This window comes from Carettochelys insculpta, chromosome 11 (assembly GCF_033958435.1).
Source record: "Carettochelys insculpta isolate YL-2023 chromosome 11, ASM3395843v1, whole genome shotgun sequence".
Taxonomy (NCBI): Eukaryota; Metazoa; Chordata; order Testudines; family Carettochelyidae; genus Carettochelys; species Carettochelys insculpta.
In genome coordinates, this window is record NC_134147.1 from 50,480,001 (window position 1) to 50,501,818 (window position 21,818).

General features: G+C 47.0%; 1 protein-coding gene across 5 annotated transcripts in view; it reads right to left on the reverse strand.

Moving 5' to 3' along the window:
* PLXNB1 (plexin B1) overlaps positions 1–21,818 on the reverse strand; it is a 292,916-nt gene that overhangs the window by 105,494 nt on the left and 165,604 nt on the right. For 3 of the 5 annotated variants that reach the window (XM_075005838.1, XM_075005840.1, XM_075005839.1), the window contains 7 exons: positions 13,877–13,985; positions 13,677–13,785; positions 11,997–12,860; positions 11,334–11,459; positions 2,173–2,295; positions 1,010–1,103; positions 578–744 (listed from right to left, as the gene is read on the reverse strand). In XM_075005838.1, coding sequence (XP_074861939.1) covers positions 578–744; positions 1,010–1,103; positions 2,173–2,295; positions 11,334–11,459; positions 11,997–12,860; positions 13,677–13,785; positions 13,877–13,985 — 1,592 coding nt within the window. The remainder of the gene's footprint in view (positions 1–577; positions 745–1,009; positions 1,104–2,172; positions 2,296–11,333; positions 11,460–11,996; positions 12,861–13,676; positions 13,786–13,876; positions 13,986–21,818) is intronic. The other 2 variants (XM_075005841.1, XM_075005843.1) reach the window with 1 other exon arrangement.

Here is a 21,818-nt window from a genome sequence, read left to right on the forward strand (position 1 = left end):
AAATGGTTATAGGATAAATTAAAACAAGAGTGTCAAGTGGATATAGCATATAACTGGAGAGAGTACAGGATGACAGCAAGGGGGACACAGGATAATTACTGTGCAGTAATCTACAAGGGACAGGTCAAAAGGATTTGTTACTGTTCTAATAAATCAGATTTATTATTATTAACCTCTGCCACTCTTCCATCCCTACATAATCACTGACACTTCATCTTGTACAACTTCATTATTGCATACTCAGCTCTCGCTGTGTTGGTCTAGCTCAATCACTGGCTTAGAACAGCAAGGGGATCCCACTCTTTAGACCTCATTCCCAGTTCCTGGATCCAGCTGCTTCCTGCATATTGCTTTCAGTTGGTCTGAGGTGTAAATCTGTTTCATTCATTTTTGCTACCACACCTTGGTTGCACTCTAGCACTTTGTGACAAGCTGTCAGAACTCTCAGTGCTGATTACTTAAGAGTGGGAGATGAACTGTTGCTGCTATTTGGACCGTCACAGTGAGGTTTGTTGGTTGCTTTGTGGAGCCCTCACTGCCCTGGAATGCAGTACAGAAATGAGTAGTGGGTACTCACTGAATAAATGAGGGGTGCGGGACACGTGTCTGCTATCTCTTCTGTGCAGGATCCTTGGAAGACGCAGCTGGGCTGCTCCCCTCCACACCACACACAGTTGTACTTGGAGTCAGCTGTGCGGCAGCGGCTACAATCTGAGTGTCCCATGGAGCAGTTATAGAGAGTTACTGCATAGAAAACGACATTGAAAAGGGCATGTCTGAAAATCCCAGCAATGCACAGAATGACTCCAACAACCAAGCATCTGGCACCAACACACAAAACAACAACTCAGAGCCTGTAACATCCAGGCTTAAGGGCTGCCCCTGATTTCCCAGAGATGGTAGTATTATAGAACAACCTGAATACAAACAGTCTACATTTAAATTTTCCCAGATACCCTTATTCCATTCTCCAAATCCCTCATTTGCTGGTGAAGTGTCACAATCCTACCATAGAGATCCACAGCACTGTCCACTCGGAGGTGTTGCTTCCTCTGTACAAATACCATAGCACTGAATTCAAGTTGAGGTGCCAAGTAACTATACTGCAAAGAGACCACAATGTCAGAGTATTAAAGGGACCATATGAGGTCACAAATTTTTCAGCCGAATAAACAAATTGCATCAGGGGTTCATACAATGGTTACACATTGCAGCAAGTAATTTTCCTCTTTCATGAAGACAAAGGGCCTGATTCTCAAAGATGGGGGGTGAGTTTCACATGCATGTGTGTGCGTATATGTAGCTATTTGTGTTTAGCTGATCACCTGCAGATGAAAATGCTCAATTATATATTCATATGTGTTATTTGGGCTGAGACATTTTGTACCCCTCTGCACTTGGTCAGTGTCCCCACGTGATCTCTTTCCCCTACAAACTCTGTGCCTTAAGAAGGGAAAGATTTGGAGGAAAGTTTTATGCTGTGGAGGACAAACATTGTAAAGTACATTGCAAATAAAGAAGTAGAGCACAGGGTATTGAACTCGTTGCCTGCTTGTATCAGGATTTTTTGCAGTGAGGACTACAGGCTGAGGGAACTGCTGCACCCTGTGAAAAGTGGGGGCTTGTCTGAGATCTTTCATTCTCTGGTATAAGAAAACACTGGAGACAGGAGATAATGAAAAGGGGCAGAGGATGAGGCACCATGGTAAAACTTGTGCACTGCACAGTTGAATAGCAAAAGGAGTTTCAGAAAATCTTTTAAGAGTTTCAGTAGACCTAGAGACAAGCAAGACCTCCCTTGTTATCCTGACAAACAGAACAACAATAGAACATACAACCATTTATTGCATGCAGCTGGTGGAGGTGCAGCAACAACTCAGGAAGAAGCAGATTAATCCTCTGACAGGGGTGATAACCAGGCAGCAGGACAGGACTGTGCAAAATGGGCCTATCAGCAACGGGTCTTTTTTTTTGACATTCAAGAGGGTGGCATGAGAAGCAGGCTGTGAGAAGAGTATGGGCCATCCAATTAGCTCCTCACACAGAGGAGAGGCACCAGCTGCCTATGTGACAGAGTGATGCATGAACAACTGACTATGATATAGTAAATCAGCCATTCTAGATCAAGCAAGGTGGGAAGTCTAGATGGCTTCTGCCATCTCAAATACCCACCTGGTGTAGCTGACATGTGATGTAGCAGAGTGACGGGTTTGCTTCATCCTCCTCAACATATGCATCCATCACCACTGTCCTCCCCTCCAAAATCAGGGCACACTCATAGTTCCATCGCAGGTCCTAAAGTCAGGAAGACAGATACAGACTCAACAGTATCCACTCACTTTGCCAAACCTATATACAGAGACTTCCAGGCATGTGCTCCCACATATAACTTCTGCTTTCATACCTGTGCCCTTTTTCATACTACTCCCTACACATGCAACATGATTTTTGTTCTCCTTTGCCATGCCATCTGCCTCTTACACTCAAGTCCCTCTTGTACTTTCCCTTCTTCATGATCCCCACTTGAAAGAAATCATATCAATACCATAATAATTTCCAGAAGATAGACACTATGGTGGGGAGAGGAAAGAGTTCCTATCAAGAGACATCAACCCAGAATCAGGGGCATTAGAGAAAAAAAGACCAAAGACAGAACATTAGAAAAATGAGCCAGAGTATGTGTCATTCACCAGTCATGCCTGTATACTCAATAAATGCTTCAATAAAGAAAAAATTACTACTCACCTCTTGTAACTGTTGTTCTTTACGATGTTTTGTTCATGGCCATTCCAATAGGTACATGCACATCGCATGCACAGTTTCTGGAAAGTTTGTTCTCTACCAGTACCCTTCGGCTCAGCTGGGGAGCTCCTGAAATGGCACCTTTATGAGGGTGTAAATAGGTCCCTGCTGATCCGCTGCCCAATCAGTTCGTTTTGCTGGAATGCTCCAACAGAGGAGATGCAGAAGGGATTTGGAATGGACATGAGCAACAGATCTCAAAGAACAACAGTGATGAGAGGTATTGGTAATCGTTTAATCTTCTTCGACTGTTTGCTTGTGTCCATTCCAATTGGTGATTCCTAACTAGCGTCACTGAGGGGAGATCAGAGTTCACCTGGCTGCTGACTGAAGAACGGTCCTGCCAAAGACATGAATGGATGACCATGTCACTGCCCTACACATGTCCTGGATAGGGATGTGTGCCAGAAATGTTGCCAAGAAAGCTTGCACACTCATGAGCTGTCAATGCTGGAGCTGGAACTCTGACCAGGTTGTAACAGGTCCTGATGCAGGACATTCACCATGATGACATACGCTGAGGTGAGATGGGAAGGCTCTTCATTCTCTGAGTTATAGCAAGACAGAATTGCAACCATTTCTGAAACGGCTTAGTACCCTCAACATAGAAGTCATGCAGGGAATGTCCTTATTACTAGCATGGGGTTTTGGGAAAAATGCTGGAATAAAAATGTCCTGGCTCATAATAAAACATGAGGCTGTCTTAGGCAGAAAAGCTGAATGATGGCTTAGCTACACCTTGGGTTTATGAAAGACTAAGGGGGGGAGCAGAGGGCGTGGTTCAGAGATGAGGTCCCCGAGCTCTGAGACCCAAGTTTACAGCCACTAGGAATACAACCTTCCAAGAGAGGTAGTACAAGAGGAAGCTCACTAGGGGCTCAAAGGTAGGTTCCACGAGTTTACAAAAGACCAGGTTTAGGCCCCACTCTGGAATAGGCTGTGCAATTTAGGGATAGAGTCTATCCAAACTCTTTAGAAAGCACCCTGCCATGGGCTGCCAAAGGCCAATTTGCTCCCCCTGCACCTTCACGGCATGCCAAGAGAGCCATCAGGTGGAATCTAATGGTCAAAACAGTGAGAGTCCCTGCTGTTTCGGGTGCAGAAAGTAGTTGAGCAACAGCGGAGATAGACTCATTGCAGGTGAACACCTTTTTAGCAGTACCAAATTGAGAAGCACTTCCACTTCACCAGGTATATTGTGCGAGTGGAGAATCTTCAGCTACCCAAAAAGACCTCCCTAATTAAGTTTAAATAGTGCAACTCAAGCTGGGTTTCATTACCATGAGGTAGACGAACTCTAGGCTGGGGTGTTGCAGTAGGCTGTGCTCCTGCATGATGAGGTCTGTGAGAACAGACAGAGTCTGTCAACAGATACGGTTACTAGTATGGTGAACCAGTTCTGCTAGGGCCATGCTGGCACTCCAAGAATGAGTGATGCTTTGTCCTGCCTGATCTTGAAAATGATCTTATGTATTAATGGGAAAGGCAGGAAGGTATACTGATGGTGACCTGACCATAAGACATGAAAGACATACACTATGGAGCTGCACGGGTGATACTTCCTGTTGCTACATGTCATAAGAGATCCATATCTGGATGACCCCATTGTTAGAAGATGGAGATGGCAATATCTTCTCAAAGTGACCTCTTGTGGATGTCAAATAAGTGGCTGAGGTGGTCCACCAGATCCTTCTTTGCCCCCAACAAGTACAATGCTTGCATGTGGATACAGTGAGCTATGCAAGAGTCCCACAGTTGGGGGGTTTCTTGGCACAGAGGAAAAGAGTGAGCAACAGCCTGTCTGTTTATATACAGCAGTGTTTTATTTGGCCATGGAACTCTTTTGAACTCAAAAGAATTTTCCAGAACCCCTAATAGCAGTCATATATATGGCTTAACCCCTCTCAGCCGCAAACTACCCCCACATCCCAAGAATTAACCCCTCTAAGCCTCAAACTGGCCACCAGGACTAACCCATCCACCCAAAGAGGCCCCCAGACTAAACCCGCCTGAACAAACTATGCCTGAGTTAGCTCTTCCCATTACCTCACCGAACATGGCAGACGAAGCTACCTTAGCTGCTCCTCCGACTCTGTACCCAAAGGCCCAATTTCATTGTCCGCCCAATGGCAATGCAAGAGGCCAGTTACAGCCAATGAAAGGCAAGGACAGGGCAGGAATGACAAGACCCGTCTGGTTCCCCTTCCAGATAGTCATTGGCTCCCCCTGCCCCACCCCCATTGCACACATGCTGGCTACTTTGTGACTGAGGGGTTCTTTGTGGCTCCCTGCCCTGCTGCTACTGAAACAATGGAACTAAATTCCGTTGGTTTAATGGCCAGATCCCTCTCACCACCCTGCTGGCTGTTAAATCAATTACATTTAGTTCTACTGTTCCAGCAGTTGCAGGACAGGGAGCCACAGAGGACTCAGCGGTGGCAGTGTCCAAAGCCGTAAATGACTCCTTAAAGCCACATGCAGCTCTGGAGCTGCAGGTTGAAGACCCCTGAACACTTTCTTGTGGAACCCTTGTTTTCATTTCATGGGACCCCAGGGTTCCGCAGAACACCATTTGGGAAAAACTGACATAGAACATCACTGTGATGTTGTCTATTAGTAATGAGACACATTGGCCTTGTTGCTGGGACTGCAACATCTGGCAAGTCAGACAAACTGCTCTCAGTTCCTGGACACTGATATGCAGCAATAGTTCTGATTGTGGTCATAAGCTCTGAGTTCTGATTTTGCCTAGCTCTTGTTAGCTCAGCTCAGAAGTGTCTGTGACCACAGAAAGTGTAGTTTGGGGTTTGGCAAAGGGAACTTCTGCACAGACCATCTGAGGTTGAAGGCACCAGCTGAGGGATTCAGAGAACTGTGGGAAGGAGAGTGACCAGCCTGTCCACAGGGTCTCAGGTGGGCTTGTAGACCCCTGCCAACAGGCACGTAAGGAGCGGAAGCAAAACTTAGCATGCTGCACTACATACCTGAAGATTGCCATGCATCCAGAAAACTTCATTAAGTTCCTTGCCATGGTAGTCAGCAAGTGACGGAGGCTGTGAATGAGGTCCCTGAGGGCTTGGAACTGGTTCTCAGGCAGTGTAGCCGGTTTGGGCTCCCGGAAGGGCTCCTCCCCTTTCGGGTCATTGGGTGGCTATCCCACTCCCCTGCCACGAGTAACAAACAGCCCACAAGTTGTTCATTCAGGGGGTCCTACCTTGCCTGAGGTGGGTGACAGGCAACAGTTCAAAGCCCCTTGCCTTACTTCAGGCAGGTGCTGCGGAAAATTAGCTCTCATCAGGGCCTACCCCTAGGTCAGGGTGACAGCAAGCCACAGTCTTATAAAGGTCCCTGGCCCTAAATCAGGGCAACAAACCCACAGTTCATAGGCGGCCCAGGCCCTAGCTCAGGGTGGGGTGGCACCCATCCAAAAGGAGCCCACGCCCTGGACTAAGACTGGGCTTACCTAGGCCCTGGTGCAGGGTGGGGCAACAAAACCAACACAGTCTTATAAAGGGAGCCCAGGCCCTAACTCAGGGTGGGGTGACAAAGCTTTGAGAGCCCAAGCGCTGGAGCAAGGTGGGGCAGTCCCAGGCCCTGGTGCAGGGCAGGCAATAAAACCACAGTCTTATAAAGCCCAGGCCCTAGCTCAGGCCTGGGCAACAACCAACAGTCTCACGGGCAGCACGGGCCCTAGCTCAGGGTGGGTCAGCGAAGAACAGACACTCCACCTGTGCTGGCCAAGAGGCGGGAGACTGCCACCTGGTAAATTGGTGGTGGGGGAACGTGGGCCCACCAACTCCACTGCGTCCCGGACCAGGGGCCCTGGTCATAGAATCATAGAAGAGTAGGACTGGAAGGAACCTCGAGAGGCCATCGAGTCCAGCCCCCTGCCCTCACGGCAGGACCAAGCATTTTCTAGACCATCCCTGAAAGCCATCTATCTGTCTATTGGTCTGCTGTGTGGGTCAGTGGGGAATCCAGATGGCAACACAGTGACCTGAGGTCCTTTAATGATCCTTACTAACCCCTGGGCCACTCCTGGTCTCCCTCCACCCCCACCCTGGCACATACCCAAAGTCCATCCGATGTTCCGAGGCTCACAGGGTTGCAGGTCTGGCTGGGGTCTGGGTGGCCCAAGTCCAGGCCTAAATGGCCTGTTGATTCTGCTGCCTCAAGCTGGCTCGGTGTGCAGGCTGAGGCCGGTTCTCCTGCTGCCTCAGGCTGGCTCATGGTGAAGGCTGAGGTGGGTACTCAGGTCAGTCCTCAGGGTCTGCTTTATCTTCTCTGTCAGGCAGGTTCCACTGGGGTCTGTAGGGTGTCAGGACTGGCAGGGGCCCAGGCTGCCCTAGCCAGGTTTCTTCCTCACTCAGCCAGTCTTCAGCTTCCCAGGCTGGGTGCCCAGAGCCGTCCTCTGGCTCCTCCGGAGGATCAGCACAGACCGAATCCTTATGCTGGATTTTTCTAAGCCTGGCCCCACCTCCTGATTTATGGGCTAGGTCTACACGTGACGCCTACATCGAAATAGCTTATTTCAATGTAGCAACATCGAAATAGGCGAATAACGTCTACACGTCCTCCAGGGCTGGCAACGTCGATGTTCAACTTCGACGTTGTGCAGCACATCGAAATAGGCGCTGCGAGGGAACGTCTACACGCCAAAGTAGCACACATCGAAATAAGGGTGCCAGGCACAGCTGCAGACAGGGTCACAGGGCGGACTCAACAGCAAGCCGCTCCCTTAAAGGGCCCCTCCCAGACACAGTTGCATTAAACACCACAAGATACACAGAGCCGACAACTGGTTGCAGACCCTGTGCCTGCAGCATGGATCCCCAGCTGCCACAGCAGCAGCCAGAAGCCCTGGGCTAAGGGCTGCTGCCCACGGTGACCATAGAGCCCCGCAGGGGCTGGAGAGAGAGCGTCTCTCAACCCCTCAGCTGATGGCCGCCATGGCGGACCCCGCTATTTCGAAGTTGCGGGACGCGCAATGACTACACGGCCCCTACTTCGACGTTGAACGTCGAAGTAGGGCGCTATCCCTATCTCCTGATGAGGATAGCGACTTCGATGTCTCGCCGCCTAACGTCGAAGTTAACTTCGAAATAGCACCCGACGCGTGTAGCCGAAATGGGCGCTATTTTGAAGTTAGTGCCGCTACTTTGAAGTAGCGTGCATATGTAGACACGGCTATGGTCAGGCAACTGGGAGGGGCAAGGCTCCATACAAAATGTCTCCTGGAAGGTCTCCTCCCCTTCAAGGTAGTGGGGTGGCCATCCGACCACACTACAGGCAGGTAGACTCATCTGTGTGGAGTCCAAAAAGGCCCCAGGAACTCTACCTTTTGATATAACACCAGCGTGGAGTTGAGGATAGTTAGGATGAGATCCAATTTGGTGAGGATGGTGTTTTCAGATAAAATTCTGAAGTAGGCCATGATATTTGCTAAGAACCACTGTTCCAAAATGGAGTCTGGTAAGTCCCACCCCTACCCCAGCCATCTGGGGAGGGCATCTCAGCTGATGTCAATAACTCTCTAGGCAGCCACATGCCAGGAAAGGACCCTGTGGGGAGGGGAACTGGAGTACAGTTAAAGGGTGAATGACACGATTCTTTCACTACCTTCTGCTTTGATTCTGCATTGCCTGCTTGCTTTAACTCTGTAGAAATAACACAAATGGTCACATCCGTGCAAAGATTACCTCAGGATGCTAGAAGAGACATCACTGCTTTACGCATCAGTGTATTACAGACGAGATATCACCGTTTTACACATTGGTGTTGACGACTGCACTCTTCAAAGGACTTGTTGTTTATAGATAATGGCAGGGCCAGGGTGGAGGGCCCCTCAGAGGGAGACCAAACAAACCTGCAGGACAATCACAGGCAGCTGGGTGGGAGATGGCTCAGCCTAACTGGGGCCAACTGGGCCCAATGACTGGGCCAAAAAGAGGCTTTTAAACAACCTTCACAGTGGGAAGGGTGGGGAGGGGGTGAGAGGTGAGCAGAGACACCGGGAGACAGGAGCAGTGAGAGAGAACAGGTTTGAGAGGAGCAGAGGAGAGCAGCAGGAACACCAGAGATCACAGAGGGAGAGCGGGAGCTTGTACAGATCAAGAGTGGGGACCCGTGACTGCTACAGCCTGATGAAGGTACCAGGGGGAATCGTCTGGGGAAGTGGTTCAGGGAGGAGAGCTGCTGTGCCAAGGGATAAGGGAGTCAGCTCCTCACACTGGCAGCTGCACAGGGTCCCTGGGCTGGAACCCGGCATGAGTGGACAGGGGCTGGGCTCCCCCCAGACCACCCCTTGGCCCAGCAAGGGCACCTGGTCCCTTAAGTGGTCCTAATGGACTGAATAGAGGCCAGAGGCTCATGAATAGGACTGACTTTGTCACAATAAAATCTTCTGTAAACTGTGCATGGAAACTCTCTGTAACTCCTAGATTGTTCGATAATTTGTCTGGATTGCTCATTGATTATGCTTATTTCCTTACTCTCTGCTCCTATTCTTTCCTCTGCCTATCAACTCTCTATATAAATACTCATAACTTGATGCCTGGCAGTGCATTCTGAAACTCAGCCAAGTTCAGAATCACTCCACCAGCTGCTTGTAATAAACCTTTGTTGCTTCACATACAGTATCCAGACTTTATTCCAACAGTGTGTGCCAGTGACATGTGCCCTAGCATCTGCTCTTAGGAATTGTTCTTAAAAAGCCAGTCATCCAGGTACAGGAAACCCTGTACCCAGAACTTGCATAAGAAAGCTCCCAGCACCACCATGCCCTTCATGAACACATGTGAGACTGTGCAAAGACCAAATGGTATCACAGTCAACTGATAATAGAGGCCACTGACTTGATACTGACCACAAATCTCAGGAACCTTCTGTGTGTGAGAATGATTGATATATGGAAGTATACATTCTTCAAGTCAAAGGTGGTGTACCAGTCCCCCAGATGCAGGGAGGGGATAATGGTGACTAGGGAGACCATACAGAACATGAGTCTTCTTGTGAATTTGTTGAAGTTCTGCAGGTTCAAGGTAAGCCAAGGCCTGCCTTTGGCCTTAGGAATAAGGAAATATTGGGAGTAGAACCCCTGATAAACCTCCTGTATTGTCCACTGCGCAAGAAGAGATTGTACCTCCTGCTGAAGGAGCTGCTTGTGAGAAGGGTGAAGGGGGATGGGAAAGGTGAATGTGAGGGCAGGACAGAATGGAATAGGATGGAATACTCTACCCCTACTGTGTCTAAGGTCCAGCAATCTGAGGTAATTTCTCCCTAGATGTGGTAGCAGTGGGATACATGGTTCATAAAGTGTGCAGCATGATCCAGGAAGTAGAATGGTACTTCGTTCTTGGGTGTACCTTCAAAAGTTGGGTTTAGGTTGGCAGGGAGGAGACTCTGGGCTGTCTCCTCTTATTTCTTGTGTCCTACATTCTGTGTACAGTTTTGTAGCAAGTTATAGCATAGGAGAAGACCAAGAACACTGGAGAGTCCACCCCCACTGGACTTGATGGCCCCAAGAGTGGCCACAGTTGACAGCTGTGGGATTTGTTGGCACAGCTTGGGATGTTCCAACACAGGCTGTGCTCCACCGGAGTGCTATGAAGGAGAATGGCCATGCTCCAGTTTCCTCTTTTTGTGCAGCAACAGTGACTATGAGCGGTGGTGCTTGCTGACAGGAGATCTCAATGCTGGAGAGCCATGTTGGTGCTCCTTATCAGCCTCCTTTCCCCAGGCCAAGGGCTCACACACTGATGAAACTGCATGGCGTTGACTGCAGGTGAAGTGCCAACTCCAGTAAGAAGAGTTTTAAGCATGAGCCCCTCTCCTTGGTTGATCTTCCCAGAAGGACATTAGGCAGGAGTCTTGTGGATTGACACATGGCATAGGCTTAAGGCATATGTCACAGGGCTTAAAACCGTGGCATGCTTTCATCTGAGGAATAATGAACAGGGAAAGGTATCCAGCTAATTCTCGTACCCTAATAGCTAACTAAGGACGATTTACAAAACACTGGAAGAAAGAACCTTAGGGAGGCACATGCTGAAAGCAAGACCGAGCTGCTCCAACAACTGTCAGATGGGTCAGGGCAAGGAAAAATGGAAGATGTATGCTCAGTTTTTGAGATTTCAAATGGAATGAGAATGAATTCAGAAAGGGTCCATCCTAAACGTGCAGCCCCCACATGCAGGAAAAATGCAGCTTGATGATAATCTCATTGGTGCAGTTGTACCTGGACTTTCTCCTACTCTTAGGAAAGGATTGCAAATTCTCCACACTAGCCACTGAAGACCACCCAATACTTCCTTACCCAGGGATGAGGTTTAAACTTCTATCTTGTTATCAAAAACAATCCTGAAGATTGCCATCTTGCATCTATGACAGCACCTCAGCAGTGTAGGCATCGAAGTGCTTCAGTGAAGTGTACTTAAATCTGTCATGTCTAGGAGCCGAGGTGCCAGAGCCCTCCCACAGGGGTCCTTGCTCCAAGCAAACCTCTTTTCAATCAGATATAACAGGCATGTTACCTGATACAGATGGAAGTTCTTCCCCAGCAGGGTTATCTTCTGCTCCACATCGACTGGGATCAGGGAGGGTCCCTGAATGCCCTGCACACAGGGACAGGCTCCAGGACCCCAGCTAAACTCTTCACTCTGAAAAATCAAATACCTACAGTGAGCACCCATGGTGCAGGAAATTCAGCTTGACTGGAGCAATTAACACAGCAAATACAGTAATGAAATCTCAGCTTAACAGAAGGGAAAACCAAGCTTACTGGCTATGTCTATATTTGGAGCAGATTCCTAGCTTCTCTGTAAATACTCATTGAGTTACTGTGTTGAGAACTGCAGTGGAGCTGGAAAAGTGCAAGTAGTGGTGAGTGACAGCATGGACGTATAGAGGTAGGCTCACATGTCTGTTCCATGCAAGGCTAGCCCATCTCTCCCTTGGTACTGCCCATGCTACTGTAGCTGCACTAGTCTCTTTAGTGAGCTAGGTCTAAGACTGCTACAGCAAGTATGTCTATGCAAGCTGGGAATCCCCCTAGCTCACATGGTAGAGACCCAGCCATTTACCACAGGGGAAGGAGTGCACTAAAAGAACCAAAAACAAAGAGCAGTGACCTGCACCTGAATTTCATACTAGATCATAGCTATTAAAGGTAGGTCTGAGAGCCGTGTCAGACTCACCAGCTCCATAAATCCAGGGGCATCATATTGATAATCTACACCAGGGTGCAGGATTCTGGGCAACTCAGGAATATCCTTCTCCAAAGAGTCTCCATCGCCTGAGAGAAGAGTGGAAGCAGAGAAGGATGACGTATCATTCTCGATCTGCAGCGAATCCATCCAATCCTCTGTGTCCTTGGGTTGAGTGCCTTCCCCAAGCAGCCAGTCAGGAAGGACTGAAGATGGGACCTCAGAGGCAGGTAGTTCTGTCTCTAAGTCTCCTGGGAAATCAGCAGAGGAGGTGGGGGCACTTGGAGATTGATTAGGGGTGAAAAGAGATGGGGTGGCAGAGGTGGGTGCCTCAGAGATTGATAGAGAAGTAGTGAGAGGCCACGTGGAATTTGTGATATCAGGGGGAGAGGTTAATGCTGCCACAACCGGCTGCAGAGTATTGAAGGCAGCAGTGGTGAGTGGGTCAATGAACAGTTCCGGGGCGGGGGTTGGTTCAGAGGCAGACAGAGCTGTATGGGCCGCAGCCTCTGCTGGACTGGTAGTGACAGACAACACAATAGGATTTGTGACAAGGCTGGCAGTAGTGGACTTGTCTGCTAGAGGCAGCACTGTGGAGTCAGTGGGGGTCCCGAGAAAGGTGAGAATGGTTGTGCTTGGAGTTGCGGATTGTGTGTGACTGAAGTTCAGTGTGCGGTGAGCAGTCATGGCAGAGACTGCTGGCAGAGTGGTGGGGACTGCATCTGTGATGACAGTGTGGGTAACCACTAGAGTGGCTGGGGAAGTGATGGGTTTGGTGGCCACAGTCAGTGTGCTGGTGGAGGTTATGGTGGAAGCAGCTGAAGAAAGAAATGCACTTGGGGTTGGAATCTGTGCCTGAAGGGAGTCATTGAGATGGAGGTAGAGAGAGAATCACCAAGTGAACATGAAAGCAGCAACATGTGAGAGAAAAACACAAGTAAAAAACAAGTCAGTCAGATTCTATGGAAAAAGGAATTCCTACGAGGCAATTTGACTCTTCTGAAATTTCTACTGAGACAAAAAGAGATGCTTCTTACGTCAGCTGGCTTCACTCAGCATGGGGAATAAAGGCTAACAATGCACATCTTAGAGAGAGATCCGAGGGGCTGAAATTCTCAGAGTATGAAGGATTAGCTTATCTGTCAGCTCTTCATCCAACTCTTCCCCACACCAAGAGACACCTGTCCCTCCCAGCTGGTGCTCCCTGCTCATCTTCTTCACCCGACAACACGCCCCAGTCTAGCACACTTCTCCCCTGTCCAGTTCTATTTTGCTCTCTGTCTGCCACCCTAATATCAGTTCCCTGATGGTTTCCTCCAAGTTTCTGGATACCTCACAGCTTTCCCAGATACCTCACCTGAGGTGCAGGCTGGGCATAAAGGAGGGTTTCTGGATGAGTCATGACTCATTCTGAATAAGAAGCCCTTCCTGACTCACTGCCCTGCTGCTTGAAATCCTTCCTCATCCCACAATAACCTGGAAATGCTCTACAAAGCACCCAGCCTCTGAGATCCAGGAGCACCATTTGAGTATCTGCAGGAGACAGATACTCCTCTTGACACTCTCAGACCTCCAGCAACAAAATGGCTGCCATCTTAATCTGAGTAAAAATCTGATAATTTTGGATTTCAGTGGCATTCTTAGCAGCTGGGATCTACGTATGAGACAAACCCTCTCATTGAAGATAATGGTCCCCTCTTCACAAGTGGCTTTGTGGGTGCAGAGGTGTTGGTGGATACACCAGTTACATCCCCAGTGACTGCTCACACATCCCTGACACCTGAAAAAACAGTACAAGAATAGCCACTGAGGAAGTCCTGTAGACCAATGGGAACGGTCAAAGCCTTTAGACGGAATCAACATGTACTCACGGTGATGACTTCCACTGCAAGGCAACTGCGGCACAGTCATAGAAAGAGAAATCCACTGACGCAATGAAGACATCATGGAAACGCACCACTAGCTTTATGGTTATGTGCTCTGAAAATGAAAATAAAAATGCCACCTCTAAGATGCTGAAGCTGAGATAGATCCCCCATGCTGTGCTATTAGTCAGACATATGGTACACTTTATGGAGTGACGCACTAGCTCCATAATTCAGTTGGGAAGCAAGTTGTTGAAAACCAATGGCTGCAACCACCTGCGCACCAAGCTAGGGCAAGGAAAAGCCAAAAAAGCCATCAGCCATCATGGTGTTGCCAATTCCTGTAATTCTCTCTCAGAGTTCATGTTTTGCGCTTTTTTCCAAGGGCTCAACAATTTCATGAATCATCATCATCATCAATAACTGTGGGCTCAGCACCCGTTGGTGTCTGATGCCTCTCTCACTATTTCCTTCCATCTTTCCCTATCCAGTGCAGAGTGGCTTAGTTTCTGCAGACTTGCTCCGCACCAATCTGCTACATCATCTATCCATTCTCTGTGGGTTCTGCCTCTTCTATTCGAACTGTCCATTATGCCGAATACTAGGGTCTTGATTTTTCGTTCATCGTTCATTCTGCAAATATGTCCAAATAGTTGTAGCTTCTGTTTTATAACCTTCTGCAGCAGGTTCTCTTTTGGCTGTATCTTCCTATATACTTCCTCACTGGTGACCTTCTGCATCCATCCTATTCTCAGAATCTTGCTATAACAACTCCTTTCGAATGCCAATATTGTTCTTTTCGAATCTTTCATTATCACCCATGTCTCACATCCATACAACATGCTGCTGAATACACGCATTTTCAAGACGCCCAGCTTTGTTCTTAGGCTAATTGCTTTGCTTTTTCAGATCTTACCCATCGCCTTCAAACTCACGCTTGCTTTCACTATTCTAGTTGCTATTTCCTTCTCACAGTCTAGATCATGTGTTATGTTGTTCCCCAGACATGTGAACTTCTCTATATTTTCTAGTTCAATACCATCGACACTGATCTTCCTTCCTAGTTCCTTATCTCCAAATACCATTGCTTTTGTTTTATCGATGTTCATAATCAGTCTGTATCGCTTCCGTTCTTCGTTTAACACCCGCACTGTTTTCGCTGGCTTCTCCTCATATTCCTCAATGATAACTATATCATCCGTAAACCTCAAATTGTTAATTCTTTTCCCATGCACAGATATTCCTTTTACCTCTTCCTTGATCTTGTCCATTGCTCTCTCCAGATGTGCGATGAAGATACTTAGCAATATTGGAGCTCCTTGTCTCATATCTCTACGTGTTTTAAACCAACTTCCCAACTCGCTGCATGTTGTCACCTCTGCCTGCACATTATCACTGATATATTTCAACAACCGTATTAGTCTACTATCCACTCTGTATGACTCCAACACTGCCCATGTCACTTTCTGATCTACACTGTCAAATGCCTTTTGAAAATCGACGAAGCATGCGTATACATTTTTGTTCTTTCGTCGAGCTTTCGCTGCTATCAGTCTTAGTGTCAATATCTGCTGTAGATTTCATGAAAGCTGGTATCAAATTCTGAGGTATTTCTTGCTTCAAAATGCTCACCATTGCTCATTACTTTTATTAGGGCAGAAGCCTACCTGTTCTCTGTCATAATGGGCTCAATTTCGCTGGAGTCTTTGCTTACAAGCATGAGGTTGCACCTTGTGAAGATGGACTAATTCTCCCTGCACTCAGTTCAGTGAAGCCAGGCAACATTCAGGGAAGATGGCCACAGCTATACTGTTGGGGCTGAAGGAGGCAGAGGAATGTGGCGATCAGGAGAAGGTTGCAGGGAAATATAAGGGATGAAAGGAGGGGCCCTTAGGGCAATACCAGGGAACAAGAATGCAAGGAGAATAAAGGAAACAGATAAGAGGCTGAAGAAATGCAGAGAGATTCTAAGGGGATGCGGGAGAATGGAGATAAGCAGAGGGACAATGTAGGACAGTAGACCAGGAAAGGAAGTAAAATGTAAGAACTGGCTAATGTTGTGACATGCTGAGGACAGGAGATTGTAGAGGAGAAGACTGGTGAGTGGAGATGAAGATGGGGAAGGGAGAAAGAAACTCCACCATGAAGCTCTAGGAGTTCCATGCCAGTCCCAAGCCTAGATAAAGGAGGAGGGTTAGTCAGACGAGTGATGATCATAAAACAGCAATATGAATGAAATCTGATGCCAGTACGGTTAACATATACACTATCAATTGGAATATGGAATGACTGAACATTTTGGGAAACTGGAAAGTTAGAGCTGCTTCAAAAGAAGATGGAGAGATACTGATGCAATATACTTGGACTGGTGGAAGTGCACTGGATGGCATCAAGGGAGATGTGTGGTTGTGAAATCATTTGGTCAGGGAAAGAAACAAAGCAGGAAGCAGGAGTCAGATTCCTTCTTAGCAAAAGAACTAGAGGAGCATTGTTCAGATACAAACTCATGAGTGTGAGAATGATGGTAGCACAATTCAAAGTGAAACTGTTCAATATCTCAGGTGTATGACCAATGTCAGACAGTACAGAGGAAGAGATTAAGTTATTTTACAAGACTTGACAAAGACACTGGAGAAGATAATGAAGAGAGATGTTAGATGAGACACTGGAGGAGATAAAGAGAGATGTTAGACTTGGGAGACATAAATCATCCAGACATTTGTTGAGAGACCAATACATCAGCACACAGACAACCCAGGAAGTTTTTGGAGAAGGTTGGGGATAACTTCTTGGTACAAGTGCTGAAGGAACCAACCAGGGGCCATACACAACTTGACCTGCTGCTCACAAGCAGGGAAGAACTAATAGGAGAAGTAAAAGTGGGTGGAAACCTAGGCTGCAGCGACCACGTGTTCATAGATTTCAGGATCCGGACAAAGGAAGAAAGGTGAGCAGTAACATACAGATTGTTGATTTCAAAAGAGCAGACTTCGACTCCCTGAGAGAACTGATGAGCAGGATCCCCTGGGAAATGAATATGAAGGGGAAAAGAGTTCAAGAGAACTGGCAGTATTTTAAAGCAGTCTTACTGAAGACACAGGAACAAACCATCCCACTGCATAGTATGAAATGCGAACATGGTAGGAAACCAGCTTGGCTTAACAGGAAAATCCTTAGGCAGCTTAAAATCAAAAAGGATGTATACAAGAAATGGAAATGTGGACAGTTGACTGAGGAGCAGTATAAACTTACAGCTGGAAAATGCCAGGCAGTAATCAGGAAAGCAAAAGCACAATTGGAACTGCAGCTGGCAAGGGATGTGAAGAGTAACAAGAAGGGTTTCTACAGGCATGTGAACAATAAACGGGTTATCAGAGAAGGTGTGAGGCCGCTACTGGATGAGAGAGATAACCTAGTGACAGATTATGTAGGAAAAGCTGAAGTACTCAATGCTTTTTTTGCCTCAGTTTTCACAGACAAAGTCAAGTTCCACACGATGGTCCTAGACAAAGCAGTAAGGGAAGGTGGAGGATAGCCATCTGTGGGGAAGGAACAAGTTGAGCTATCTAGAAAAATGAGATGTACACAAATCCATGGGTCTGGATTTAATGTACCTGAGGGTACTGAGGAAATTGGCAGAGGTCATTGCTGAACCTTTGGCCATTATCCTTGAAGACTCTTGGAGACTGGGGGAGACACCGGATGACTGGAAAAAGGCAAATGTAGCGTCTATCTTTAAAAAAAGAAAGAAGGGCAATCCAGGGAACTATAGACCGGTCAGCCTTACCTCAATCCCTGGGAAAACAATGGAGGGAATCCTCGAGGAATCCATTTTGGAGCACTTAGAAGAGGGGAAAATGATCAAAACTAGCCAACATGGATTCACCAGGGGCAAGTCCTGCCTGACCAATCTGATTAGCTTCTATGACGAGGTAACAAGCTCTGTGGTCATGGGGAAGTCAGTGGATGTGATATACCTTGACTTCAGCAGAGCTTTTGATACAGTCTCCCACAACATTCTTGTCCATAAGTAAAGGAAATATGGATTGGATCCTTGGACTATGAAATGTATAGAAAGCTGGCTTGATGGTCGGGCCCAACAGGTAGTGGTCAATGGCTAAATATCTGGATGGCGGTCAGTTTCAAGAGGAGTGCCGCAAGGCTCGGTTCTGGGGCCATTGTTATTCAACATCTTTATTAATGACCTGGATGAGGGACTGGATTGCACCCTCAGCAAGTTTGTGGATGACACAAAACTAGAGGGAGAGGTAAATTCATTGGAGGGTAGAGAGAGAATCCAGAGGGACCTGGATAAATTGGAGGACTGGGCCAAAAGAAATCTGATGCGTTTCAACAAGGAGAAGTGTAGAATCCTGCACGTGGGATGGAAGAATCCCAAGCATTGTTATAGGCTTGGAACCAACTGGCTCAGCAGCAGTACAATGGAAAGGGACCTAGGGCTTATGGTGGATGAAAGGCTGGGTATGAGTAAACAGTGTGGCCTTGTAGCCAAGAAGGCTAACGGCATACTAGGGTGCATTAGGAGGAGCATTTTGAGTAGATCTAGAGAAGTAGTTATTCCCCTCTATTCAGCACTGGTGAGGCCACATCCCAAATGTGGCGTCCAGTTTTGGGCCCCCCAGTATAAAAAGGATGTTGATTTGCTGGAGCAGGTTCAGCAAAGGGCAACAAAAATGATTAAGGGTCTGGAGCACAAGACCTATGACGATAGGCTGAGGGATTTGGACTTGTTTAGTTTACAGAAGAGAAGACTTAGGGCTGATTTAATAGCAGCCTTCAACTTACAGAAGGGGAACTCTAAAGAGGAGGGTGAGAAACTGTTCTCAGTGGCGTCAGATGACAGAACAAGGAGTAATGGTCTGAAGTTGAAGAGGGAGAGATGTAGGTTAGATATTAGGAAAAACTCCTTCACCGGAAGGGTGGTGAAGCATTGGAATGCGTTGCCTAGAGAGGTGGTGGATTCTCCGTCCCTCAAGGTTTTTAAGTCCCAGCTTGACAAGGTCCTGGCTGGGATGACTTAGTGGAGGTTGATCCTGCTTGAAGCAGGGGACTGGACTAGATGACCTCCTGAGGTCCCTTGCAGCCCTAGAATTCTGTGATTATTGGAGGAGATTGGAATGCGAAGGTCAGAACAAATAATGAAGATTGGGAGAGAGTCATGGGGAGATTTGGGTATGGAGAAAGAAACGAACGAGGCAAGAAACTGCTAGAGTTTGTTACAGAGCATGAGATGGTGATCTGCAACATGAGATTTCAACAAAAGGATTGTAGGAAGTGGATATGGCGATTGAATGACAGGAAGTCTAAGAGCATGACAGATATGATCTTGATAAGAAGATGGGTAACATTAGTACAAGTGTTGAACTGTCCAAGGAGCGGATATAGACTCGGACTAGAGTCTAGTGATTGCGAACCTCAAGATGAAACTCAAGAGAAAATATAAAACAGTATAAGAAAAGAAGATACATGGTGAGGCTAGCTGAGGAAGAAATAGGGAATGGGTACAGAGCAGCACTCGAAGAGAAGATCAGGAATGTGGGCACAGAGAAAGACCTAGATAAGAAAGTCAAAGGGATAGCCACGGCAATGGTTCTGGAAGAAAAGAAGATCAATAAGAATTGGATTATGCAGGAGACACTAAACCTGGTCCAAGAGAAGAGACCGTTGAAGATCAGAAGGGACATTTCTGAGAGGGTAGAACATCAATATTGAGTGAAATGCAACAAGATAAGGAAAGCAGCCAGAATAGATTAGGTGAAATGGTTAGAGGAGTAATATGAAGATACAGAGAGGTGTTACGGTGAGTGTAAGACCAGGGAGGTGTATAAAATGATTAGGAATATGAGTAGGAAGTGTGAGATTAAGCTGATGATGATCATAATTGAGAATGATGAGGTGTCCATGACTGTAAGAAGAAAATAGCGACTACACTAGCAAAAGCAAGAGCGAATTTGAAGGAGATGGATAAGATCTGGAACAGCAAAGCAATTAGCTTAGGAGCGAAGCTGACCATCTTGAAAATATATGTATTCAGCAGCATGTTGTATGGATGTGAGACATGGGTGATCACAAAAGATTCAAAAAGAAATATATTGGTATTCAAGAGGAGTAGTTATAGAAGATCCTGAGAATAGGATGGATGCAGAAGGTCACCAACCAAGAATACCTAGTGTGACAAAGTCAGTCCTATTTCTGGGCTTCTGTTCTCTGGTCAGTCCATTAGGACCCCTTAAGGGCCCTGTTGCCCTCGCTGGGGTGAGCGGTAGTTTAGGGGGAACCTGGTCCATGCCCACTTGTGCCAGGTTCTGGCCCAGGGACCTTGTGCAGCTGCCAGTGGGAGGGAGCTGACTCCCTTAGCCCTCGGCACAACTCTCCTGCATGGGCCACTTCCCCAGATGATTCCCCCTGGTACCTTCTCCAAGCTGTAGCAGTCATGGGTCCTCACTCTTGATCTGTAGAAGCTCCTGCTCTCCCTCTGTGATCTCCAGTGCTCCTGCTGCTCTCCTCTGCTTCTCTCAAACCTGTTTTCTCTCTCTCTGCTTCTATCTCCTTGCATCTGTCTCCTCACCTCACTCTCTCTCCCCCTGCTCTTCCCACTATGAAGGGTTTTAAAGGCCTCTTATTGGCCCAGTCATTGGGGCCAGCTGGCTTTAATTAGGCTGAGCCATCTCCCACCCAGCTGCCTGTGATTGCCCTGCAGGTCCTTCTGCTTGTTTGGGTTCCCTCTAAGGAGCCCTTCAGCCTGGCCCTGCCACAACAGGAAGATAAGCTGAAAGAGAAGCTACTTCAGAAGGTTCTACAACGGATGTTACAGCTATTCGCACACATCTGCAGAATGAATGATGAACGAAAAGTTAAGACACTGGTATTCGGACAGTTTGAATAGGAGAGGAAGACCCCACAGAGAACAGGTAGATGATATAGTAGGTTGGTGCAGAGCTAATCTACAGAAATTAAGCCACTGTTTTACCATTTTACCATTCCTTTAGCTTTTTCCCTGTTCCTTATCTCAGCCAAGTGGTACGTATAAAATCTTTTCAAATGAGATTTTTCCAGTCCCCTAATCATTGTAGGTGATCTTAAAGGAATGTCTGTCAGTTTCTTTTGACTTCAGTGGTGTCCAGACCTGAACATTGAATTCAAAGTGTTGCCTGAACTGTGCTGGACGAAGGGAAACTCTATTGTTCTTGCTCAAAACATGATAGCTCTCTATTCATAATCAAAAGACTGGGTCATTTTTTTTTGCCGCCATATTGCATAGCAGACTCATGTTTAATGTGTTGTTTAAAAATCATCCTTGGGGGCCCTAGGTCTCTTCCAGCCTTTGCTTCTTTGTAAGTATTTCTCTCCTACTGAACTGGAACACAGAAATGGATGAGGTCTTCTGGGTCACCATGTTAAGTTTTCCACTACTGAAGACAATCATCATAAAATCCCATTAATTTGCCCCTATTACCTCTCTTAGGGGGGCATTGGTTACAACCCTTCTAATTTCCAGCTTAGGTTTTGTTCATGATCACCTTATACCCATTTGCTCTTGAGCCAACACTGTCCTTTTGCTTAACCAGCTACTTCTCCCTCACAGGTGTTTTCTCCTTGATATATTTAAAGACAGCAACTATAACCCTTCTCAGCCTTAATTTTGCTGGGCTAAACAAGCCAAGCTCTTTTAGTCTCTTCTTTTAGTATAGGCCCTCCACTTCCTTGATCATTCTAGTAGTCTTTCTTGCACCTGTTCCTACTGGAATCAATATTTTTGACCATGGGTGACCAGACCTATACACAGGATTCCAGATGAGGTCTTACACAATACCTTGTACAATGGCACTAATGCTTTCCTGTGGCTACTGAAAATGCCTCACCTGATACATCCTAGGATCTTATTTGCCTTTTTCCTTGCTGCATCACATTGGTGGCTAATAGTCTT